This window comes from Bombina bombina, chromosome 1, assembly GCF_027579735.1.
Source record: "Bombina bombina isolate aBomBom1 chromosome 1, aBomBom1.pri, whole genome shotgun sequence".
Lineage (NCBI taxonomy): Eukaryota > Metazoa > Chordata > Amphibia > Anura > Bombinatoridae > Bombina > Bombina bombina.
The window spans coordinates 1,026,386,994-1,026,414,658 of record NC_069499.1 but is presented as its reverse complement, the minus strand read 5'-3'; the positions used below and the strand labels follow the sequence as shown (position 1 = coordinate 1,026,414,658).

The following is a 27,665-nucleotide window of genomic DNA, read 5'->3' as shown; positions in this document are numbered from 1 at the left end:
ATTTTTTCCATTCCTGAAACTGCTATATGTGGAAATAAGATATTTCAGTTTAATGTTATTTTTCTTTTTTTTACATTTTACAAGATGTCTCAATCTGATACTGTCTCAGAAACTGTTGTAGGAACCATGCTGCATGAACATAGTTCTACCAAAGCTAAGTGTATCTGTTGTAAGATAGTGGAGATTATATCTCCAGCTGTAGTATGTAACAGTTGTCATGATAAGCTTTTGAATGCAGAGAAGGTTTCTATTAGTGCTAGTACAGTATCTGTTGTTCCTTCAACATCTAAAGTACATGATATCCCTGTTGATATAAAAAATTGTATTGCTGACGCGATACAAAAGGCTATGGCTGCTATACCACCTTCAAATAAATGTAAAAGGTCTTTTAAAACTAGTAGAAAGGAGAAAGTACTGTGTTTAACCCTTGTGAGCTGAATTTGTTTTATGGCAGTCCACAGTCCCGTATTGACTATAAAAGGCGATATGGCGTAGTGGCACTCATCAAACATATACACTGTATACAAAATAATTCCACTCTATGTATAGTATGTTTCTTTAGGAAATGTATAAGCAAGACTCACCCACAGCGACCATATGAATTTTCGTCTGGCGAGTATCCACTGTCCGCGGAAATAGAGCTGTCCAGGTGCTCTAACTGCTCGTCGACTACTCTGAAAAAATGGCTTAATCCTTTTCGCCGCCGCTCATTGGGTACTGCTCCTGCAGTTGCCACAGCTGTGCGGCTCTTCGTTTAGCCGGTTCTGGTTTGCCTCTAGGTGCAATCGGCCAATGAGAGTCAATATGCTAGGTTACGTGGTAGGTGGTCAGCCAATCCAGTGTATTGTATGTGCCAAAGAATTCCAATCTATATCGCCAGTAAAACTGTGTTGCTCCGTAGCTTAGAAGCGCTTGATCCGCCCTCAGATGCCTGGATATTACTTGAGGATAAAGGGTATCTGAAAGGATTCCTTGTAATCCTTGTTATAGGTATCAAAAAAAAGAAAAGAGCAGGCAATCCCAGTATCCTTTTGAAAGTAAAAACAGCCTTTATTCTTTATATTAAAATGTTAACATGATACACACAATAAGAGTATCAGGTTTTACGCGCTTCGGCTAGGTGCCGTACTCATAAACCTGATTAGACACAGGTGAGTGCCTACTTAAAAAGGTTACATAGCAGATGGTAATTGGTTGTTGTTAAGCACACCCCTATTAACCATTCAATTACTGAATATACACAATCAAATACTTTTCTCACTCATAGAAAACATGAATGTTGTCAGTTAAGTCATAAGGTGGAGCGCAACAAGTAATAGATGGCCATTATATTATAATCCAATTTACAGAATGAAGTGCAATATGATAATATAAATGCAAAAAAGATACATGAAAAAAGAGAAACAGTAAGGTAACATAATAACAGTAAAAACAAGGAAAATCCTCCTGAAATAAGAATACATACTCATTTTAGATTATTGCCACATTTTTTATCAAACATAATCTTAAACTTTGACTTAAAGATATTAAAATTTAGTGCACATAGATAAATAAATACATAGGTGAATGGATAACAATATTCCTTTGCTAATTATAAAAACTACTCATAATACTGATGAAATTTGTAATGACCAACAACATACTGATATTTCCTCCTCTGATGAGGATCTCTCTGGTTCAGAGGATCCTACTTTAGACATTGACACTGATAAATCATCTTATCTTTTTAAGATTGAGTATATTCGTTCTTTGTTAAAAGAAGTGTTAATACCTTTGGATATTGAGGAGTCTAGTCCTCTTGATAATAAATCCAGTAAACATTTAAATTCTGTCTATAAACCTCCTGTGACTACTCCTGAGTTTTTTCCTGTCCCTGCTGCCTTTTCTGATGTGATTGCTAAGGAATGGTCTAAGCCTGGTACTTCTTTTGTTCCTTCTTCAAGGTTTAAAAAGTTGTATCCTTTGCCAGTAGCTAGATTAGAGTTTTGGGGGAAAAGCCCTAAGGTTGATGGGGCTATTTCCTTTAGATAGGAAAATTGAATCTTATCTAAGGAAAGCTTATTTGCATTCTGGCTATATGCTCAGACCTGCCATTTCTATGGATGATATTGCGGCTGCATCAACTTTTTGGTTGTATAGCTTAGCACAACGGGAAAAAGACTCCGATTTGCATAGCATTGTTCGTTTGCTTCAACATGCTAATTATTTTATCTGTGATGTTATTTTTGATATCATCAAGATAAATGTTAAATCTATGAGGCCTATTTATCAAAGGTCTTGCGGACCTGATCCGACACTGCGGATCAGGTTCGCAAGACCTCGCTGAATGTGGAGAGCAATACGTTCTCCGCATTTAACATTGCACCAGCAGCTCACAAGAGCTGCTGGTGCAACGCCGCCCCCTGCTGACTCACGGCCAATCGGCTGCCAGCAGGGAGCTGTCAATCAACCCGATCGTCTTTAGACCGCTGCTTCATAACTGGTGTTTCTGGCAAGTCTTCTATGGCTCAAAGTCTCTATGGCTCAAATCATGGAATGCTGACATGGTATCTAAATCTAGGTTACTATCTCTTTCATTCCAGGGTAATAATTTGTTTGGTTTCCAGTTGGATTCAATTATTTCTACTATTACTGGGGGGAAGGGAGTTTTTTTTTGCCTCAAGATAAAAAGTCTAAAGGCAAATCTAGAGCTTCTAATTGGTTTTGTTCCTTTCAACAGAATAGAGAACAGAAAATCACTCTTTCCCCTAAGGACTCTGGCTCCAATTGGAAGCCTTCCTTGAGTTGGAATAAATCCAAGCCTTACAAGAAACCAAAGCCAGCCCCCAAGATTGCATGAAGGTGCGGCCCTCAATCCAGTTTTACTGGTGGGGGAAAATTTAAATTATTTCAAGACATTTGGGCAGGTTCCATTCAGAATCACTAGATTCAGAATATTGTCTCCTAGGGGTATTGAATAGGTTTCAGAATAAGACCTCCTGTGAGAAGATTTTTTCTCTCTCACGTTCCAACAAATCATGTGAAAGCTCAGGCTTTTCTGAAATGTGTTTCAGATCTAGAGCTTTCAGGAATGATTGTACCAGTTCCAATTCTGGAACAGGGTCTGGGTTTTTATTCAAATCTATTCATTGTCCTGAAGAAGGAACATTCTTTCAGACCAGTTCTGGATCTGAAGTTTTTAAATCATTTTGTAAGAGTCCCAACTTTCAAGATGGTGACTATAAGGACTATTCTGCCTTTTGTTCAGCAAGGTCATTACATGTCCTCAATAGACTTACAGGATGCGTATATTCATATTTCGATTCATCCAGACCACTATCGGTTTCTGAGATTCTCCTTTCTAGACAAGCATTACCAGTTTGTTGCTCTTCCATTTGGCCTAGCAACAGCTCCAAGAATCTTTTCAAAGGTTCTCGGTGCCCTTCTATCTGTAATCAGAGAGCAGGGTATTGCTGTTTTTCCTTATTTGGACGATATCTTGGTACTGGCTCAATCTTTTAATTTAGCAGAATCTCACACAAATCAACTTGTGTTGTTTCTTCGAAGACATGGTTGGAGGATCAATTTACCAAAGAGTTCCTTGATTCCTCAGACAAGGGTCACTTTTTTAGGTTTCAAGATAGCTTCAGTGTCCATGACTTTGTCTTTAACAGAAAGAGATGAATGAAATTGGTTTCTGCCTGTTAAAACCTTCAGTCTCAATCATTCCCTGGCTATGTGCATGAAAGTTTTAGGTCTCATGACTGCAGCATCGGACGCAATCCCCTTTGCTCATTTTCATATGAGACCTCTGCAGCTATGCATGCTGAATCAATGGTGCAGGGATTATACTTGGATATCACAGTTGATATACTTAAATCCCAACATTCAACTCTCTCTGTCCTAGTGGTTAGTCCATCATCGGATTATTCAAGGGGCCTCATTTGTTCATCCTGCCTGGACTGTGATTTCAACAGATGCAAGTCTCACAGGTTGGGGAGCTGTCTGGGGGTCTCTGACAGCACAAGGAGCTTGGAATCCTCAAGAGGCGAGGTTACCAATCAATATTTTAGAACTCTGTGCTATTTACAGGGCTCTTCAGGCTTGGCCACTATTAAAGAGAGAATTATTCATTTGTTTTCAGACAGACAATATCACAACTGTGGCATATGTCAATCATCAAGGCAAGACTCGCAGTCCTTTAGTGATGAAAGAAGTATCTTGGATACTTTCTTGGGCAGAATCCAACTCCTTTCCAATTTCTGTTATACATATTCCAGGTGTAGACAATTGAGAAGTTGATTACTTCAGTCATCAGTCTGTACATCCAGGGGAGTGGTCTCTCCATCCAGATGTATTTTGTCAGATTGTACAGATGTGGGGTCTCCCCGAAAATGGATCTGATGGCTTCCCATCTAAACAAAAAGCTTCCTAGGTACCTTTCCAGGTCCAGGGATCCTCAGACGGAGATGGTGGATGCATTAGCAGTTACTTGGTTTTACTAACCTGTTTACATTTTTCCGCTTCTAGTTCTCCTTCCAAGGGTGATCTCCAAGATCATATTGGAACAATTGCATGTGTTTCTGATAGCACCAGCATGGCCTCACAGGTTTTGGTATGCGGACCTTGTCTGGATGTCCAGTTGCCAACCTTGGCTACTTCCTTTAAGGCCAGACCTTCTGTCTCAAGGGCCGTTTTTCCATCAGGATCTCAAATCACTAAATTTGAAGGTATGGAAATTGAATGCTTAGTGCTTAGTCATAGAGGTTTCTCTGACTCAGTGATTAATACTATGCTACAGGCACGTAATTCTGTTTCAAGAAAGATTTATTATCGGGTTTGAAAAACCTATATTTCATGGTGTTTTTCTCATAAATTCTCTTGGCATTCTTTTAGAATTCCTAGAATTTTACAGTTTCTTCAGGATGGTTTGGATAAAGGTTTGTCTGCAAGTACTTTGAAGGGACAAATCTCTGCTCTTTCTGCTTTATTTCACATAAAAAATGCTAATCTTAATGATATTCACTGTTTTGTCCAGGCTTTAGTTCATATCAAGCCTGTTATTAAACCAATCTCTCCTCCTTGGAGTCTTAATTTGGTTTTGAAGGCTTTGCAGGTTCCTCCTTTTGAGCCTATGCATTCTTTGGATATTAAACTACTTTCTTGGAAGTGTTCCTTTTGGCTATCTCTTCAGCTAGAAGAGTTTCTGAATTGTCTACTCTCTCTTGTGAGTCTTCTTTTCTGATTTTCCATCAGGATAAGGCTGTTTTGTGGACTTTCATTACATTTCTTCCAAAGGTTGTGAATTCTAACAACATTAGTAGGGAAATTGTTGTTCCTTCCTTGTGTCCTAATCCCAAGAATGTTCTTGAAAGATCTCTACATTCTTTGGATGTTGTAAGAGCTTTGAAATATTATGTCAAAGCTACTAAAAATTACAGGAAGACTTTTGCAGGCCCATTTATCAAGCTCCGTATGGAGCTTGAAGGGCCGTGTTTCTGGCGAGTCTTCAGACTCGCCAGAAACACAACTTATGAAGCAGCAGTCTAAAGACCGCTGCTCAATAACCCTGTCTGCCTTCTCTGAGCAGGGGGACAGGAATCGCCTCAAATCAACTCGATCAAATACAATCGGGTTGATTGACACCTCCCTGCTGGCAGCCGATTGACCGCGAGTCAGCAGGGGGTGGCGTTGCACCAGCAGCTCATGTGAGCTGCTGGTGCAATGTTAAATGCGGAGAGCGTATTGCTCTCCCCATTTAGCGAGGTCTTGCGGACCTGATCCGCAGTGTCGGATCAGGTCCGCAAGACCTTTGATAAATTGGGGCCCTAGTCTATTTGTTGTTTTTTTCTGGTCTTAGGAAAGGTCAAAAAGCCTCTGCCATTTCTTTGGCATCTTGGTTAAAACTTTTGATTCACAAGGCTTATGTAGAGGCATGACAGTCTCCGCCTCAGAGAATTACAGCTCATTCTACTAGATCAGTCGCCACTTCTTGGGCTTTTAAGAATGAAGCTTCAGTTGATCAGATTTGCAAAGCAGCAACTTGGTCGTCTTTGCATACATTTACTAAATTTTACAATTTTTATGTATTTGCTTCTTTTGAAGCAGTCTTTGGTAGAAAAGTTCTTCAGGCAGCTGTTTCAGTTTGATTCTTCTGCTTATGATTTAAGTTTTTTTCTTGAAATTTATGTGAATGTTTTTAAAAAAATACTTATTTTTTTTTGGATTTAATTTTTTAAGCGGAAATAGCTGTTTTTATTTTATTCCTCCCTTTCTAGTGACTCTTCTGTGGTTTCCCACAGCTTGGGTATTTCTATCCCGTACGTCATTAGCTCATGGACTCTTGCCAATTATATGAAAGAAAACATAAGTTATGTAAGAATTTATCTGATAATTTAATTTCGTTCATATTGGCAAGAGTCCATGAGGCCCACCCTTATTTATGGTGGTTATGATTTTTGTATAAAAAGCACAATTTTATTTCCAGTTCCTCTTTGTGTATGCTTTTTTACTCCTTATTTTATCACCCCACTACTTGGCTATTCGTTAAAATGAATCGTGGGTGTTGTGAGGGTTGTATTTATTGGCATTTTGAGGTTTGGGAAACTTTGCCCCTTTTGGTAGGATTGTATATCCCATACGTCACTAGCTCATGGACTATTTGCAATATGAAATAAATGAATTTATCAGGTAAGTTCTTACATAAATTATGTTTTTTTAAACAATACAAATTCTTGAGTAGACTGCCCCTTTAAGTGACTTATTTATTAACAACTATAACATTTTTAAAAATTCAGTTTCCACAGAAAACTCAAACGTATATATATTTTTTTAAATCATGTAGCCTGCTTTCTGGAATATTAGATGGACTGGTCAGCAACTTACTTCAGGGTGTTTTACCTGCAGCGGTAAGCAACATATTATTATTACTGTTTTGTATCATAATTATAACTTGTTAATGTTTTTATTATTCTACTTTTTTAATTTTACTAAATCCAAGTAAAGTTACAAATATTCTTAAATATTCATAGATATTTGTTAACAAAAATCACAAATGCAAAAATAAAATAAACATTTTACCTGTTATTGTTGCCTAAAATTGTAAATCTTATACAATATCTCATTATATTTTTATAGAAACACACAATTTACTACACAAGAGATTTACACACATTTGTACTATCTATTCTGTCATCTAAAATAATATCAGCAGATGTTTTCTTAATGAAAAGTTGTATAAAATCAGAATTTACCTAAATAAACACAGTCTAGCAAGCTAATAAAAAGGCTTATTTTGGTTATTGTTTATGTACAATGCTAACATATTATTTATTGCAGCTGTGTCCTGTATTAGAAGTTGTGCTTGGCTTGGTTAATGGACTTTTGCTCACTGTTAACTGTAAGTTTTTAAAGGACATTTTTTTAGCTTATGATGCTTTTTTCATAATAGCCTATAATGTGATAGATGAGTAGTGGCGCCTTAACTGTATTGTGCAAGCAATATCGGGGGGGGTTCTGCTTTTTTTTGGGTGATGGAAATAGAGTGTGTATTACAAGTTGAAAGCTATCATAATTTACATGCGTCGGGTTAGCGTGATTTCTCATAAAGAGTACGGGAAGAAAAAAAAAGTTGCACTAAACACAACATAAATACATGTAAAAGTGCAGTTACACTCCTATTAACACTATCTGATAAAATTATTTAAAAAAATAAAATAAAAAATGTATAAGGGCTTAAAGATATAAGGTGTTAAAAAAATGGCAGCAAATGTGTGTATATATGTATGTATGTATATATTTATTTATACAGTATATGTGAGTGTTTACAGATTTATATAGGTATGTATGTGTTTTAATGTATATTTACTGTACATATTTAACATTCCAATGTTCTTCACAGGATGATGTACTTTTTATGGTAAATGCATATACGTATATATACTGTATATATACCTATATATCTATAGGTATAGATATGTATTTTATCTTAACAGTATCAGATATATATATAGAAATATATATTTAATAATAAAGAGTACATTTTTTTCAATGTGAAGAACATGTTAATGGAAAATATGTGTAATGTAAATCAGGGTTCACAACTTAAGACTAACGTGGTCTGGTTAGCACAGATGAAGAATTGCTATCTTCAATGCGGGTTCTTGCAATATTAAATATAAACTACTGTATTAAAAAAATAGCAATACAAATTATTATACATACTGTACAAATATAGACATATGATATTGGTTTAATTAGAATATTTTACAGAATGGTTTTTAACATTGGAATGTGTTATTATCATAACCCCTGTCGGGTTAGTGGGCAAGTAAAGATGTTAGTTTTTTCTTTTTGCTCTTTCCATTGATTTCTATGGGGAAAATACATTAACGCGGTCACAATATTTGGTTAGCGAGCGTCAGGTTTCTCTTGCACGCAAACGTTTTACTTTCAACTTGTAATATGAGCACAACCCAATGTGCACAAAAAGCTTCCTTCTAGCAAAGCTAACGTGTGAGCAGTGAGCGCAAAGTAGTGCTCCATTCGTAATCTAGCCCAATAAAAAGAATATATTCTATGCAAAGAACATTGGAATTTGAAATATTAATATTTCATGTTAAGTTAACGCACTTGAGAATATGCAATCAGGTTTGTACACAAGAAGGGAATTTTTTTTTTACTTTATTGCTCCATTGATTTCTATGGGTGCATATGTGAACGTGGTTGCGATATTCCAACTTTGTCTTTTTGCGTCTGTTGGGTTAGCATGCGACCAAAAACTTTTTATTTTCAACTTGTGTATATATAGCCTTACAGTAAAAAAGGGGGCACTAGTGATAATATAGATAGTGATATTAATCTATATACTCTTTAAAAAATGCAAATTGGTAATTTTGTATACAATACAAATAAAAAAATAAAACAAAATAAAAGAAAAATGAAATAAAATCCTCTCAAATGAGGGAAGTCCAAATATAATTACAAAATCAAGGCAAAAATAAGTCCTTTTCAAAAAAAGTGGAAAAGCCCTGTGGTGGCTGCCTCCTCCTCGCCGACTGGTCCGGGTATAACTATGAGGAATAGAAGAAAATAGAGGGGCGCCTCATGTGTAGAATCAACAGATATAAAAATCAGTAATAACAGTAGTAGAGCCAAATGGGTACTCACACACTTCACAAGCACACCAATGTGCTGCTAGTAGCAGGCTGCAGATTCAAATAGGTGTGGCAGCTCACCTCTCAGGTAGTACTGTGATGCTGGAGATGGAAAAGGAGACACAGAAAAAAAGCACTACATGTGCAGACTGTTAAAAATATAACAAACAATATTTTCAGTGGTACAGATGGTTACTCACATACTCCATGAGCACACTTATGTGCTGGTAGAAACAAGCTGCAAATTTTAGGCAGGTGTAGCAGCTCACCCCAAATCAGATTTCTTAATGCTGTAATCAAATGGCTCCAATAGGTAAAACAAAGTCCCAAAAAGGTAGAGAGACTCTTATGTATCAGCAGGGCAGTAGGTAGGTAAAGATATCCACTCAAAGGCGTATTTCCAGTAAAATACAAAATTTATTAAAAACAAAAGTTAAAAAACACAACAGAACAATTGCTGTGTTAGATGGATAAAAAAGGGGTTAACAGTGACCCCAATAATGCAACGCGTTCCTCGGTTTTGCACCGTTTAATCAGGCATAAAATTGTTCTTATTCCTACCTCTCCTGCCTCTGCTTTATATAGCCAGCTAACAAACATTATCCTCCTTTCAGAGGGGTGTGTTTAACAATTAATCACTAACACCTGTCTAAGGTGGCTAGTCTCCTAATTACAAAATGTTAAGGAAATCCAATGTACTTATATATGCAAGAAAACTGTCTATTTGTTGTTTATAATATACGTGTATATGTACAAAAGACTAGCTTTCTATCTGATATACGTGTGTGTATAAGTGTAAGGGGGATTTTCTTTCTATTCCATCTATTCTATAGATCTCCCAACAGTGATAGTCTATTCCTATACTATATATGTTATATGGCTCATCCATCAGTAATATTTCCCTATATTCCATAATCCATACTGATAAATAGAAATGGAATACAGATCAATACTAACCCATATTGTAGATAGAAATATTCCTCCATTCCTGTTATATATCCATAAGACTGTATATGTGCATATAAATAAACCATGTGTATATATTATGCATATAAGAATTTAGTTTCATTTGATTGTATGTATACATTGTAATAGGCTGCATTTAACAGTGTCCACCACTTTTGCACGGATTACACTTCCGGGTATTGGTTTCATAGGGGTTTCTATTGGTTGTTACACGTCTTTCCTTAGCCAATAGTAGACGAGCCTCATGGGGGTGTTTGTTGCATAGGATATTTTTCAGTATTATGCACAGCGATCGCGCTCCCCTATCAGCTGCAAATGTCTGCGTGTATGGCACTATATTATGCGTAATGATCGCCTATTTTAGGCCAACTATAACCCAGATGTCTCTTCCCCATTCTTGACGAATATAACTACTAATGGCCTTGAAAATCCCAAAACTTGATTAATTGGCCGGGGTGCATATGAATTTTAACCTCTGTGGGTTTTTTTTCCCTATATCTAGAAATATTCATAGCCGGAAACTTTTTACAAAATAATCTGTCCTCTTAATAATATTTCCTAACGTTGTACTTTATAGGTATTAATGGGGGTTTCTATACTACAGTAATTTTACCAATGCTGCACTCCACAAGCAGCATATATGAAATTTACAGAGAAACTGTCATGTTCTTACCTGCATGTGTACACCTTTAAGCACTGCTTATTTAAACCTACACCTCCCCCTTCCAGGTGCCAATTAATTTGTTAGTGTACAGCGTGCTAACTTGCTAGTAGCTGCTTGTTCTAACCTCCTGGCTCAACTAAAGAATTTACACCTACTATTTGGATTACAACTAAACTACTAAACGTAGTACTTTCAGTTATTTGTCCTCTCCTGATTACAAAACCTAAGGACTTAACTTTCATCAAGTGCTATCTGATTTTGATTACTTCAACTCACTTGTGGAGCAACAACCAGGGGCGCCTCCTGTGAAGCTACATTATTACTACCTCGGATCTACAGCCTTCTTTAGCATTTATCATCCGGTGCTCACACACGCACCCTAAATCAACCGGAGATCCTGAAATCCCGCTACCGCAACCAGAGTCCCGGCTCAGACGCTGCGCTGTGAACTCCTCACAAGCCTCTGCCTGTCAGCGTATTCCTGCTGCCGATTGGTCAGGCGCCACACACCCCTCTGTGCCTGTCAGCTCTCTGCAGCGGTAGCACCTCTCCGATCTCTCACGCTGACTCCGCTCCTATCTCAGCAGTGTACTATTTCAGCGCTCCTCAAATACTCACACAGTTGAACAGACCAGCTTTATCTCATCAAAGATTGGGACTTTAACTTGTAAAGTAGGTTCCTGCTGAATATACGCTGATTGTCATCTAGCAGTCAGCTAGAACTTTCTTGCTCATCTCTCTCCTGTAACCAGTTAACAGGAGTAAAACTACTCATATTCACTTCCTTTGCACTACGTTGTCTGCAGTTGAGATCCACAACAATAAAGTCAATCCATAGCTATCACATATTAATTGGCCTGAATAAGCATGGATCCAGCAGACCTCCCAAATGTGGTTTACAATCTCTCCCAAAGGGTTGACCAATTGTCACAAGCACTCAGAGAGCTGCAATTGCAGAATGACAGCCTTAGGGCAGCCGTTAGAGACAACACCCCTGAACCACAGGTATGTTTGCCCGAGAGATTCACTGGCGATAGGAAAATGTTCAGACAATTCAGAAACGCCTGCTACCTGTTATTTCAAATGAGGCCTAAGACATACCACACGGAGAGACTGAAGGTGATGACCGTCATCTCCTTCTTATCTGGTGAACCTAGGGTATGGGCTGACAACCTCTTCGAGAATAATGACCCTATCCTCACTTCTTTATCTGATTTCTTCGCACAAATGAGTTTATTATATGAAGACACACAGAAACAACTAACAGCTGAGCTCAAAATGCGCTCATTACGCCAGGGCCGTCGCCCAGTAGAGGAATATCTATCTGAATTCAAACTTTACATCAAGGATTCAGAATGGAGTGAGGTAGCCCTGCGCAATCAGTACCGGCTGGGGTTGTCCGATGCTCTAAAGGACGAACTTGCCCGTACGGATCTTCCTAGGACCCTGGAGGGACTTATGACCTTGTCTGTCCAGATCGACCGGAGAATCAGAGAACGCAGGTCAGAAAGACAACAATCCGATGCACCTCATAGGTATACGCCTGGGTTGTCTAGCACTAAGGATTCATCTGTACCCATGGAGCTTGGGTTTACCAAGGGGCCATTAACATTGGATGAAAGACATCGCCGCCAACAGAAGAATCTCTGTATGTACTGTGCTTCTCCCAATCATCCTGTTAAGGATTGTCCACTACTGCTACGTCAAAAAAGAAGTAAGTCGAAACATATAACTCATTGTTTGACAAATAAAGTGGTTGATGTCGCTTACTGTACCTTGTCTCTATCTCTACAGTGGGACCTCCAGATGTTCAGAGCGGAAGCAATCATTGACTCCGGAGCATTCTCCAATTTCATCGATCTCTCCCTTGTAAATAAAAATAAAATACCCTTGTGTGTCAAAGCAAAACCTGTCTCCCTTCGTGTAATTGATGGAACATATGTTAGTTCTGGGCCTGTTACACACCACACCATCCCACTCAAGGTTACTACAGGTAAGGGGCACGTTGAGTACTTGTCTTTCGATGTTCTTCCTTCTCTTCTATACCCCATAGTATTGGGTTTATCCTGGCTGCAACAACATCAACCTACAATCTCATGGCAGTCATTGCAAGTTGAACTGGATTCAACATACTGCAAGACTTCTTGCTATCCCCATCAACAGGTACTACAACTCTCCCAGGCGACTTTACCACAGGAATATCAAGATTTCTCTGACGTATTCGATAAAAAGCAAGCAGAGACTCTTCCTCCCCATCGTATATATGACTGCCCTATTGAGCTGTTGCCTGGTTCCAGCATACCTTACGGACATATATATCCACTCTCCCAACCTGAATTAATTCATCTCAAGGCATACTTAGATGAGAACCTAAAGAAAGGGTTCATCAGACCATCTACCTCCCCAGCAGGTGCCGGGATCTTTTTCGTCAAGAATAAGGATAACTCATTGAGGCCCATAATAGACTATCGTGAGCTAAATAGAAGAACCAAAAAGAACAGGTACCCTCTTCCACTGATCCCAGAATTAGTGGAACGCCTTAGCAAAGCAACTATTTACACCAAGTTGGATTTGAGAGGCGCTTACAACCTCGTTAGGATCAGGGAAGGGGACGAGTGGCTCACCGCTTTTCGGACACGCTACGGACTCTATGAATACCTAGTTATGCCGTTTGGGCTATGCAACGCCCCGGCTACCTTCCAGTATTTTATAAACGATATATTCAGAGATCTACTGGACGTTTGCTTAGTAATATACTTAGACGACATCTTGATATATTCAAACAATATGGAAGACCATAAGAAACATGTCCGATGGGTGTTAGGTCGATTAAGAACACACCACTTGTACGCTAAATTAGAGAAGTGCTCTTTCCACACCGAGGAAATCACCTTCCTGGGATACAAAATCACCTCTTCTGGAGTTAAAATGGAAGATGGAAAAATCGACACCATTCTTAAATGGCCTACCCCTACCAACAGGAAACAGGTTCAGCGTTTCCTAGGCTTTGCAAATTTTTATCGCAAGTTTATTAAAGGATTTTCAATGATTGCGAAACCTCTCTGCAGACTCACAGGTTCTCAAACTCGTTTTATTTGGACACCTGAAACCGAAAAAGCCTTCAACTTCCTCAAACAAAGCTTCACCACTGCTCCTATCCTCCGATTCCCAGATGCGAATCTCCAGTACATCCTAGAAGTTGATGCATCTGAGTACGCTCTTGGTGCAATACTCTCACAGCGCAAAACTCCATCAGAACCTATCCATCCAGTAGCGTTCTTCTCCAGACTAATGACTACAGCCGAACAAAATTATGCTGTTGGAGAGAAGGAACTACTCGTGATTAAGTCAGCTCTTGAACACTGGAGACACCTCTTGGAAGGAACGATCTACCCTATACTCATTTTTACTGATCACAAGAACTTGGAATATCTTCAATCAAGCAAAACTCTCTCTGCTAGACAAGCTCGTTGGAGTTTGTTCTTTACTAGATTTAACTTCCTCATTACTTATCGGCCAGGCTCCCGGAATGGTAAGGCCGATTCCCTCTCTAGGCATCTAATACGGCAGGACCAGGAGATACAACCACAAGCTATCCTTCCACCTCAACATTTCCTCGGTCTCACTAAAGACTTCATTCATAATCTACGTACACAACAACAAGAGGATACAACAATCCCCAAGGACATACAACAAACAGACACCAGAGGAATTTCTCATGTAAAGGGTAAAATATACATACCTCCCAACCTCAGAGAAGAGGTCCTTCGTGACCATCATGATACCCCTCTATCGGGACACCCAGGTATCCACAGAACCAGTGAACTCATAGGTAGAAACTTCTGGTGGCCTAACCTTAGACATTCCGTAGACAAATACATCAAGTCATGCCTTGCCTGTACTGTTTCTAAATCACAAAAGACCAAACCATCAGGCTACCTCCAATCACTGCCCATTCCAGAAAGACCTTGGCATACCGTTGGTATGGACTTTATTGTCGAATTACCTTTATCAAACCAGTCTAACACTATTCTAGTTGTTGTTGATCTGTTGACAAAGATGGCCCATTTCATTCCCTACAAAAAGCTGCCTACGGCCTCAGAAACTGCATCCCTATTCCTGAAACATGTCGTCCGCCTCCATGGCCTTCCATCCATCATAGTATCCGATAGGGGCTCTCAGTTCACTTCCAAGTTTTGGAGACAACTATGCGCTGTCCTGAAAATCAACCATCGTTATAGTACAGCATACCACCCACAAACCAATGGGCAGACAGAGCGTGTAAACCAGTGGATCGAACAGTACATTCGCTGTTATTGTTCCCACCAACAGGATGAATGGGAGAACAACATTCCTATGGCAGAATTTGCCTACAATAACTCCTTAAATGGATCTACTAAGTGTTCTCCTTTTTATGCAAACTATGGCTACCATCCAACCTTCCATCTCTTCCCTCATCTGAACACTGCCTCACCTCATGTTGACGATACAGTAAATTCCTTATTAGACACCTTCGAATTTCTTAAAGCCAATATACATTTGGCCCAGCAAAGCCAGAAAAGATACTATGACTCCAAAAGAAGCAAGCCACCACTCTACCGATCTGGAGATATGGTTTGGCTCTTGACCAAACATCTGAAATTGAAGACACCTTCGCGGAAATTCTCGCAAATGTACATCGGTCCTTACAAGATAACTAACGTGATCAGCGAAAACGCTGTAACATTGGCTCTTCCTCCGGAGATCCCGGTTCACCCCACTTTTCATGTGACGTTGGTGAAACCCTATGTTCCGACCAGACTACAATCTTCGGATCAGCCTCAACCTCCCGTAGTTCTGGTGGAGGACGTCTATGAAATATCTTCTATTCTCAACTCCAGATTGCATCGTGGACAATTGCAGTATCTGGTCAGGTGGAAAGGCTACTCCTCTGACGAGGATTCTTGGGAACCATCCACCAACCTCAATGCTTCTCGTTTGGTTGCTCGTTTCCACCGTGATAATCCGGACAAGCCCGGACCCTCCGCTGCGGTGCAGCTTCCTTGAGGGGGGGATCTGTCATGTTCTTACCTGCATGTGTACACCTTTAAGCACTGCTTATTTAAACCTACACCTCCCCCTTCCAGGTGCCAATTAATTTGTTAGTGTACAGCGTGCTAACTTGCTAGTAGCTGCTTGTTCTAACCTCCTGGCTCAACTAAAGAATTTACACCTACTATTTGGATTACAACTAAACTACTAAACGTAGTACTTTCAGTTATTTGTCCTCTCCTGATTACAAAACCTAAGGACTTAACTTTCATCAAGTGCTATCTGATTTTGATTACTTCAACTCACTTGTGGAGCAACAACCAGGGGCGCCTCCTGTGAAGCTACATTATTACTACCTCGGATCTACAGCCTTCTTTAGCATTTATCATCCGGTGCTCACACACGCACCCTAAATCAACCAGAGATCCTGAAATCCCGCTACCGCAACCAGAGTCCCGGCTCAGACGCTGCGCTGTGAACTCCTCACAAGCCTCTGCCTGTCAGCGTATTCCTGCTGCCGATTGGTCAGGCGCCACACACCCCTCTGTGCCTGTCAGCTCTCTGCAGCGGTAGCACCTCTCCGATCTCTCACGCTGACTCCGCTCCTATCTCAGCAGTGTACTATTTCAGCGCTCCTCAAATACTCACACAGTTGAACAGACCAGCTTTATCTCATCAAAGATTGGGACTTTAACTTGTAAAGTAGGTTCCTGCTGAATATACGCTGATTGTCATCTAGCAGTCAGCTAGAACTTTCTTGCTCATCTCTCTCCTGTAACCAGTTAACAGGAGTAAAACTACTCATATTCACTTCCTTTGCACTACGTTGTCTGCAGTTGAGATCCACAACAATAAAGTCAATCCATAGCTATCACAGAAACATTAACCCAATATTGACTTGGCTCAACTAAATGGTATGCACTGTATTATAAATAGTGCCCTAGTGTTCCGATTTCTTTAGTTAAATTTGTAATTTTTATAATTTTTAAAATTTTTATAAATTATTTTCAACTTGTAGTACAAGTGCTACACGACGCAAAAGCATACTACTAGCAGAGTTAGCACGCAAATGGGAGCAATAAATACTGCTCTACTCATAATCTGGCCATTAGTGTATCCCAGCATACTGACGGGTTACATTTTTTAGACAAGGTTTAGATTAAACCATTTTTTGGACAAGGTTTAGATTTAACCAATTTCTTGACTTTTGTCTGAATTTATAACTAATACTAAACACCTCCTAAATGATTTATCATTCTGATTCGTATAAAAAATTGTATCTTCTCATTTCTTTACAGCTATGGTTCCGTTAGGTATACTTGGAAGCATTCAATACACAGTATCAAGCCTTCCACTTGTGACTGGGCAGTTTATTGAGCTTGATTTAAATGTAAGTAATTTATAAGAATGCAGTTGTTTTGATATTTACATTTTTATGATTCTAACCTATTTGATTATTTTTGCAGACAGTTGTAGGCCAGTTAGGTGGTGGCCTTATTGACTATCCCCTTGGTAAATCTGCCCCAATTGAGTTGCCACCAATGAAAGAAGCAACAGAGGCTCAGCTTGGCCTTTCAGCAAATTTCCTGGGTTGTGTTTTAACTGCACTCCAAAAAGAAGGTCTGATGGATATAGAATTATCAGATGGAGATGTGAGTATTTATCTCTATATCTAACTACAAGATCTACCTATGCTGGGCAAGCATGAAGTAGAAAAGAAAAACACTTTCAAGCAATCAAAAAATCCCAGACCACCAATATTGCAAAGATGTATTAAGCACCATATACCTCAGTTAGAGCAGTGATTAACCTCTTTCTTGTAAGTGACGCACTCCTCACATACACTTGATAACAGACACATATTCACAAGGTTCCATATACATATGTGCATGTACTTATACACAAATAGACATAAACACATAGTCATACATAAATATATACCAAGATCCTAGGGGTATCCCATTTATGAACTCAGAAACTAGGAGTCCACATAGCAAACCTTTTGCTCTTGGGAATTAAGAAAATTATGTCTATTTATTAAAATATATATTTTTTCTATTTGTAGGTGCCTGGAATTCCACCCCTTACAACAGCTGTCATTGGTGGTGTAATTCCAAAGGTATGAAATAATATTTAAAGCATCAATATTAATTGGACCTTGTCAATACTCAGTATACTTATAATAATTAATAATAACTGGCATATACTACAAGCTGATCCCCACCTAAAAGACCTAATAGGTGATAGGGTACAACTCAGCTATAGGAGAAGCAGAAATCTAAAGGAAATCCTTAGTCCCAGCCATTTTGTACAAAAAACCATGAAAACCAGACCGGCAGAAAGAGGGTCATTCTTATGTGGCAATTGCTCCTCCTGTGGCAATATGATCAAAAAGAAATCTATCACTGACAGGTTTGGCAAACATCACCACATCAAGAGTTATATTAACTGTAATTCAAGTGGAGTTATATATGTTCTCCAATGTAAATGCCCCAGAATATATATTGGCATGACTACGAGAACCATACATACCAGACTGATGGAACATCTGCGAAATATTCGCAATGCCCCCAAAGATCTATCGAAAGATAAAAAAATCACATCCGTAGCTTCTCACTTCTTTAAATACCACCAATCTAAAACCTCTGAATTAAAATGCTTTGGAATCCAGAAGATTTCCTTAGGACTAAGAGGGGGCGATCTTGAAACAGCACTACTTAAAGCGGAAACGAAATGGATATACTTAATGGACAGTGTATTCCCTAAAGGCATGAACGAGCAAAACAACTACTCTATGTTCATATAAAATGAACAAAAAGATCACTAGAACTATGAATCTTGCAAACCGTGGAAATAAACTACAGCAAGTATATAAAACAGTTTAGGTACTATAAATTGACATCTAATCTGTCATCTTCTAAGATTTCAATCTTCATAAACCTTTGCTCAAATAAATGCAAAAATAACATAAGAATAATAGGATGATTTAAACATAATAAAAGTTGTTAAATCTACATAAATCGATTTCATCCAATTATCTTTACTTAAAAATATATGGAATGACATTTTCCAATTTTGATCGTAGAATAAGACACCTCCATCAATAATGATGGATCCTCACATTACTCCCTCAACACTTCTTGTTTACATTTATATTTATTTTCAAATGTAAATGCACTATATAGCACCACTTTTTAGTTACCTCAACAAGATTTTGTTCATATTGAGATCACTACTTCACTTGCACATGTATGTTTACTAATGAATCCATTAGTCACTGGCCAGTATACACATCCAATACTTCCAATCCCCAGTCAGTCACACTGTGCAACACATTCACATTTCACACTTCTCATTCACTTGTCACTATCCCAGTAACATGAATACACACTTAATGTTTCACCCAGTACATAACAGTGGCTAGGAGTTTATACCTCCAGTAATTGTTCTCCAACCACAGTCATGTATGATCACTTGTATCTAGTGACCAAGAGGCACGGTCTGAACTAGATCTTAAAATGTCCTTTAATTATTATTATGAGTATTTTTTTCAGCAAAATATCCACATCATGTGTTCACATTTCTTCACTGCCTAAGAGCAATCACAATTAATTTCTCGACAAATGTTTAATGTAGTTTACGTAATATGTACTTAATTTTAAAAGTTATCACTGCACACAATCAGAAAGCGATTATTCTATTCCTCAATCCTCAATGACCAATATGAGTCTGGCAAGAACACTCTGGCTTATACAAATCCAAAGTAGTTCCTATATTAATTTATTTATTTTGTCTTACCATGTACAAATATTTAAAATATCGGAATAATAAAAATGTGCATAATGCTTTTAATAACAGTGGAAGATTCGAATCCTCTGATTTAACTCTAAACCACGAGATGAGAATTCCTAAGTGTATAAACTAATTATTGATAAAATGTATTGATGCTTCATTATTTCCAGAAGATGAAATGTGGAGCGTATTGGGAGTAGACTTCGATATATCTCTGTAAATACTCTCGATCTCAGAAAGATAAAATAAAAACTCCTCTCCAGCTGTATATTTTATTACAGTTTAATAAAATCATGTTACATACTGTAGTAATATTCAGGATGGAGCGCGACACAGTTTATCATTCGCCTACATAGGGCATCACTTGCCGATGTCCACGGCAGTCTGATCACGCCCCCCATAGTCCTCAAAGCTCTATGATTGGTTCCAGCTAAACCAATGGGCTGACATCCATGCATTTAAATACCCTCAGACGCCGGCGCGCGTCACCTTTGAAAAAGCCGAAACGCTATCGGCGAAACATTTTAGGGAGGGGTATTTGTTAAATACCCTATTTAGTTGTTTTTTAATGGCATAACGTACTCGAATCTATCTATCTAAACAGTGGCAGCTTGTTAAAACTTAGGACTTCATTAGTATCGGTTCACAGTGATGGTGGCATATACTGGGGGCTAGCTATTTGACTAAGTATAACAGCCTTAACGGCTAGGTGCTCATTTTGGCTGCTTTCAGCCTCAATAACAGCCCAATAAGTATGTATAACTGATAAATTTAAATGCCCATTTACAGGCATATGTGCATGTGTGTGGACTGTTAGGAATTATTAATAGAACACGGGGAACATTGCTAAAAAACCTTTTATTTAAATGCACTATGATTTGCAAACTCTGAGCCAAATAGTGAGCACAATATCTATAACAGTGCTTCCCTTAAACCAAACTGAACGCTGTATATATCTAGGATCAGCTATTGAGAGAACCTTACATGATAGCTTTGCATGTGTCTCACAAAGTTGATAATCTAAACGGCTAATTGCAGATATATGCGGATGTGTGTGGGCTGTCCAGAATTAAAAGGATAACATTAAAAATCTATATGTAAAACAGCACATCCTTCACACTCCAAACGAATACCGCACACTGTAAAGGCTAACTAGTAGGGTGAAGCAAACTTGACGAATGTGTCTCCTATAACCCATATTAATTATTATACCTGCAATAATACAGCATAAATAGTGACATCAGCAACCAAAAGTCGTGCATCAATATATGCAATTGGTAAACGATCATATAGGCAATATTAGCAACTTAATGGATGTATAAGACTATTAGATATAGCAGCCAATTAATCCAGTACAATAACATATGCCACTAAATACAATTCTCTTAATTATAAGAGGAATCATCCATCAGTGAGAACTTTGATTACAGTTATTAGAGTTTATAATTAATAAAAGAGAAACATTATTATTGATTAAAATATAGACTCTTATTACTATTTTCTCCTTTCAGTTATTCCTAAGTACACCAAGCACCGTAGCATGATATACAAATGATTAGTGAAGTCCACCCCTTACGGTATCCCCTGAGACAAGTGCAATCTATCACAATATTTAAAATTATCTCTCTGATAAATAAGTGGATATACCTATAACTACTACTATGGTGGGATAGTTGTTACATCCAAGGAAACTAATGTGAGACAGAAATCCATATCTACATATAGATATAAGTTTACCTACATTGTTCTACCCCACACCACCTATTTATCATATGGTCTCTTAATTTCATATAACTTTAATAGCATGAAGGAATTGTGATTTTCATGCAGGTGTGCCATTCTGATGGATAAAAGGACAGATATAATCTGACACACTTACTATACCATACTAGTATATCACTGCAGTACTGCAGGTCCTAAGCAATTCACTCTCCAGTAATTTTAAGCCACTCTTATTATTTGTCAAGTTGTTATGTGTTTTTAAAGTGCACACACTCACACATTATATATTTTTATCTTGTTTAGTTTCAATAAAAGTTATATTTTAATTCTTCTTTTCAACCCACTGGCCTTGATTGGTAAATATTGAAGTTTTCATTTCAATTTATAACTCTCCTTTCAGGAATTGAAGTGCTACACAAGTGCATTCTTTTAGTCTTCACCCGCCTATGGGTTTAGACTATATCTGCAATCTACTTATAAGAACAACATATTTACCATACAAAACTGTATCTAAAAAAAAAAATCATATATGCAAATTTAGCCTTAGTTTGGTATTTCCTATTAATGACCATGCTTTTGTTGAAGGGGACAAATAATAATGTCATTGCATTTGTGTTGTAAACCTATTAAATAAAAATGAACTTAGTTTATTTGTACATAAAGAAGACAAACACAGAAAAACATATGGCTAGATTACGAGTTTTATGAGGGGTGCAGTGCTAACTTGCAAGTTATTATCACCGCTCACTTCCCTACAGCGCTGGTATTACAGGTTTTTAAAAATGTGGCATTAACAGGCAAGAAGTGAGCGTAGAGCAAAATTGTGCTCCATACTGTACTCCAATACCAGCACTGCTGAAAGCTGCGGTGAGCTGGTTTTACGCGCTCGTGCACGATTTCCCCATAGACATCAATGGGGAGAGCCGGCTGATTAAAAGTCTAACACCTGCAAAAAAGCAGCGTAAAGCTCCGTAACGCAGCCCCATTGATTCCTATGGGGAAACAAAATTTATGTTTACACCTAACACCCTAACATGAACCCCGAGTCTAAACACCCCTAATCTTAGACTTATAATTAACCCGTAATCTGCCACCCCTGACATCGCTGACACCTACATTATACTTATTAACCCCTAATCTGCCGCTCCGGACATCGCCACCACTATACTAAACATATTAACCCCTAAACCGCCTCACTCCCGCATCACAAACACTAGTTAAATATTATTAACCCCTAATCTGCTGCCCTTAACATCGCCGCCACCTACCTACATTTATTAACCCCTAATCTGCTGTCCCCAATGTCACCACCACTATACTAAATTTATTAACCCCTAAACCTAAGTCTAACCCTAACACACCCTAACTTAAATATAATTAAAATAAATCTAAAGAAAACCTACTATTAATAACTAAATAATTCCTATTTAAAACTAAATACTTACCTGTAAAATAAACCCTAAGCTAGCTACAATATAACTAATAGTTACATTGTAGCTAGCTTAGATTTTATTTTTATTTTACAAGCAAGTTTGTATTTATTTTAACTAGGTAGAATAGTTACTAAATAGTTATTAACTATTTACTAACTACCTAGCTAAAATAAATACACATTTACCTGTAAAATAAAATCTAACCTGTCTTACACTAGCACCTAACCTTACACTACAATTAAATAAATTACCTAAATTAAATACAATTACCTAAATTACAACAAACCCCCCCCCCACTAAATTACACAAAATAAAAAACAAATTACAAGATATTTAAACTAATTACACCTAATCTAATAGCCCTATCAAAATCAAAAAAGCCCCCACAAAATAAAAAAAACCTAGCCTAAACTAAACTACCAATAGTCCTTTAAAGGGCCTTTTGCGGGGCATTGCCCCAAAGAAATCAGCTCTTTTACCTGTAAAAAAAAATACAAACAACCCCCCAACAGTAACCTCCACCACCCACACAACCAACCCCCCACAAATAAAACCCTAAATAAAAAAACCGAAGCTCCCCATTGCCCTGAAAAGGGCATTTGGTTGGGCATTGCCCTTAAAAGGGCATTTAGCTCTTTTTCCGCCCAAAAGCCCTAATCTAAAAATAAAACCTACCCAATAAACCCTTAAAAAAACCTAACACTATCCCCTGAAGATCCACTTACAGTTTTGAAGACCGGACATCCATCCTCAATGAAGTCGGGAGAAGTCCTCAACGAAGCCGGCAGAAGTGGTCCTCCAGACAGGCAGAAGTCTTCATCCAGACGGCATCTTCTATCTTCATCCATCCGGCACGGAGTGGGCCCATCTTCCAGACATCCGGCGTGGAGCATCCTTTTCTATCGGTCTTCTTCCAGAATGAAGGTTCCTTTAAATGACGTCATCCAAGATGGCGTCCCTTAAATTCCGATTGGCTGATAGAATTCCAATCCAATCAGCAAATAGAATGCAAGCTCAATCCTATTGGTGGATTAGATCAGCCAATAGGATTGAAGCTCAATCCTATTGGCTGATTGCATCAGCCAATAGGATTTTTTCACCTTTAATTCCGATTGGCTAATAGAATTCTATCTATATGGCTGATAGAATTCTATCAGCCAATCGAAATTCAAGGGACGCCATCTTGGATGACGTCATTTAAAGGAACCTTCATTCTGGAAGAAGACTTCGATAGAAGAGGATGCTCCGCATGTCTGGAAGATGGGCCCGCTCCGTGCCGGATGGATGAAGATAGAAGATGCCGTCTGGATGTAGACTTCTGCCCATCTGGAGAACCACTTCTGCCGGCTTCGTTGAGGACTTCTTGCTGCTTCGTTGAGGAATTCTCCCGGCTTTGTTAAGGATGGATGTCCGGTCTTCAAAACTGTAAGTGGATCTTCAGGGGTTAGTGTTAGGTTTATTTAAGGGTTTATTGGGTGGGTTTTATTTTTAGATTAGGGCTTTTGAGTGGAAAAAGCGCTAAATGCCCTTTTAAGGGCAATGCCCATCCAAATGCCCTTTTCAGGGCAATGGGGAGCTTAGGTTTTTTTAGTTAGGGTTTTATTTGGGGAAGTTAGTTGTGGAGGGGTGGGTTTTACTGTTGGGGGGTTGTTTGTATTTTTTTACAGATAAAAGAGCTGATTTATTTGGGGCAATGCCCCGTAAAAGGCCCTTTTAAGGGCTAGTGGTAGTTTAGTTTAGGCTGTGGGGTTATTTTGGGGGGGCTTTTTTATTTTGATAGGGCTATTAGATGAGGTGTAATTAGTTTAAATATCTTGTAATTTGTTTTTTATTTTGTGTAATTTAGTGGGGGGGGGTTGTAATTTAGGTAATTGTATTTAATTTAGGTAATTTATTTAATTGTAGTGTAAGGTTAGGTAATAGTGTCAGACAGGTTAGGTTTTATTTTACAGGTAAATTTGTATTTGTTTTAGCTAGTTAATTAGGAAATAGTTAATAACTATTTAGTAACTATTCTACCTAGTTAAAATAAATACAAACTTGCCTGTAAAATAAAAATTAAACCTAAGCTAACTACAATGTAACTATAAGTTATATTGTAGCTATCTTAGGGTTTATTTTATAGGTAAATATTTAGTTTTAAATAGCAATTATTTAGTTATTAATAGTAGGTTTTCTTTAGATTTATTTTAATTATATTTAAGTTAGGGGGTGTTAGGGTTAGGTTTAGGGGTTAATAAATTTAGTATAGTGGCGGTGATGTTGGGGGCGGCAGATTAGGGGTTAATAAATTTAGGTAGGTGGTGGCGATGTTAGGGGCAGCAGATTAGGGGTTAATAATATTTAACTAGTGTTTGCGATGCGGGAGTGCGGCGGTTTAGGGGTTAATAGGTAGTTTATGGGTGTTAGTGTACTTTTTAACACTTTAGTTATGAGTTTTATGCTACAGCTTTGTAGCGTAAAACTCATAACTACTGACTTTAAAATGCGTTATGAATCTTGATGGTATAGGCTGTACCGTTCACTTTTTGGCCTCCCAGGAAAGCTTGTAATATCGGCGCTATGGAAGTCCCATTGAAAATAGACTTTACGCAATTTGCGTAAGTTGATTTGCGTTATTTCCAAAAAAGTGTGCGGTGCTCCTAAACCTGCATGACTCGTAATAGCAGCGGTAGTGAAAAAGCAGCGTTATAACCTGATAACGCTGCTTTTTAACTCATAACGCAAACCTCATAATCTAGCCGATAGTTTTTTTCAAATGTGCTATATTTCAGTCAAAGGGCTAGATTACGAGTGGAGCGCTATTTATTGCCCCTACTTGCATGCAAACTATGCTTGGCTGTGGCTTTTTGCGTGCATCGGCTGTTGGTGTATGTATAAAAAAAACGCTTTTAAAGAAAACTGCATTAGGCTTTACTTGTACAGATGCATCAGCAATATTTAGAACATACCAAAAGACTTGTAGAACAATAGTCTGCACACACAGAGGAGGAAAAACACAAAAGAGATTAACCCCTTAATGACCGCAGCACTTTTCCATTTTCTGTCCGTTTGGGACCAAGGCTATTTTTACATTTTTGCGGTGTTTGTGTTTAGCTGTAATTCTCCTCTTACTCATTTACTGTACCCACACATATTATATACCGTTTTTCTCGCCATTAAATGGACTTTCTAAAGATACCATTATTTTCATCATATCTTATAATTTACTATAAAAAAAATTATAAAATATGAGGAAAAATTGAAAAAAAATACACTTTTTCTAACTTTGACCCCCAAAATCTGTTACACATCTACAACCACCAAAAAACACCCATGCTAAATAGTTTCTAAATTTTGTCCTGAGTTTAGAAATACCCAATGTTTACATGTTCTTTGCTTTTTTTGCAAGTTATAGGGCCATAAATACAAGTAGCACTTTGCTATTTCCAAACCATTTTTTTTTTCAAAATTAGCGCTAGTTACATTAGAACACTAATATCTTTCAGGAATCTCTGAATATCCATTGACATGTATATATTTTTTTTTAGTAGACATCCCAAAGTATTGATCTAGGCCAATTTTGGTATATTTCATGCCACCATTTCACCGCCAAATGCGATCAAATAAAAAAAATTGTTCACTTTTTCACAAATTTTGTCACAAACTTTAGGTTTCTCACTGAAATTATTTACAAACAGCTTATGCAATTATGGCACAAATGGTTGTAAATTCTTCTCTGGGATCCCCTTTGTTCAGAAATAGCAGACTTATATGGCTTTGGTGTTGCTTTTTGGTAATTAGAATGCCACTAAATGCCACTGCGCACCACACGTGTATTATGCCCAGCAGTGAAGGGGTTAATTAGGGAGCATGTAGGGAGCTTTTTGGGGTAATTTTAGCTTTAGTGTAGTGTAGTAGACAACCCCAAGTATTGATCTAGGCCCATTTTGGTATATTTCATGCCACCATTTCACCGCCAAATGCGATCAAATTAAAAAAAAAGTTAAATTTTTCACAATTTTAGGTTTCTCACTGAAATCATTTACAAACAGCTTGTGCAATTATGGCACAAATGGTTGTAAATGCTTCTCTGGGATCCCCTTTGTTCAGAAATAGCAGACATATATGGCTTTGGCGTTGCTTTTTGGTATTTAGAAGGCCGCTAAATGCCGCTGTGCATCACACGTGTATTATGGCGAGCAGTGAAGGGGTTAATTAGGTAGCTTGTAGGGAGCTTGCAGGGTTAATATCACATTTAGTGTAGAGCTCAGCCTCCCACCTGAAACATCAGACCCCCTGATCCCTCCTAAACAGCTCTCTTCCCTCCCCCACCCCACAATTGTCCCCGCCATCTTAAGTACTGGCAAAAAGTCTGCCAGTACTAAAATAAAAGCTATATTTGTTGTTTTTTTGTGTTTTTAAAAAGCATATTTACATATGCTGCTGTGTACTATCCCCCCCTTAGCCCCCAACCTCACTGATCCCCCCCAAACATCTCTATAACCCTCCCAATCTAACTTAATATGCGCCATCTTGGGTACTGGCAGCTGTCTGCCAGTACCCAGTTTAGAAGAAAATATGGGTTTTTTTATTTTTATTACAATTTTCTGTAGTGTAGCTTCCCCCCACACAAAACCAACCCCCCACCCCTCCACGATCTATTTTTGTGCTTTTGCACAAACAAGATTGAGCCCTTTTTCCTATCAATATTTTCCGTAGTGTAGCGGTTCCCACCCGCTCCCGCCCCGTGCACGCGCCCACCCGCCAACCTTCGTGCACGTGCGTGCTCCCGCGCGCGCCCCCGCCTCCGATCCCGCCCCCCCTTGATGGCAGAACATACACCGATGGCCGCCCACCCGCCTCCCAAGTCGGCTCCCACCCACCAACGATACCGGCCATCGATGTCCGGTGCAGGGAGGGCCACAGAGTGGCTCTCTCTGC

The 27,665-nt window shown here is 38.4% G+C and overlaps 1 protein-coding gene across 1 annotated transcript in view; it reads left to right on the top strand.

The window, feature by feature from the left end:
- The window catches only part of LOC128662634 (BPI fold-containing family B member 4-like), a 123,200-nt gene that overhangs the window by 44,973 nt on the left and 50,562 nt on the right, over nt 1–27,665 (top strand). Inside the window, exons 5-9 of the mRNA XM_053716498.1 lie at nt 6,824–6,887; nt 7,318–7,378; nt 17,094–17,185; nt 17,262–17,447; nt 17,861–17,914. Of these exons, the coding sequence (XP_053572473.1) occupies nt 6,824–6,887; nt 7,318–7,378; nt 17,094–17,185; nt 17,262–17,447; nt 17,861–17,914 (457 nt within the window). The remainder of the gene's footprint in view (nt 1–6,823; nt 6,888–7,317; nt 7,379–17,093; nt 17,186–17,261; nt 17,448–17,860; nt 17,915–27,665) is intronic.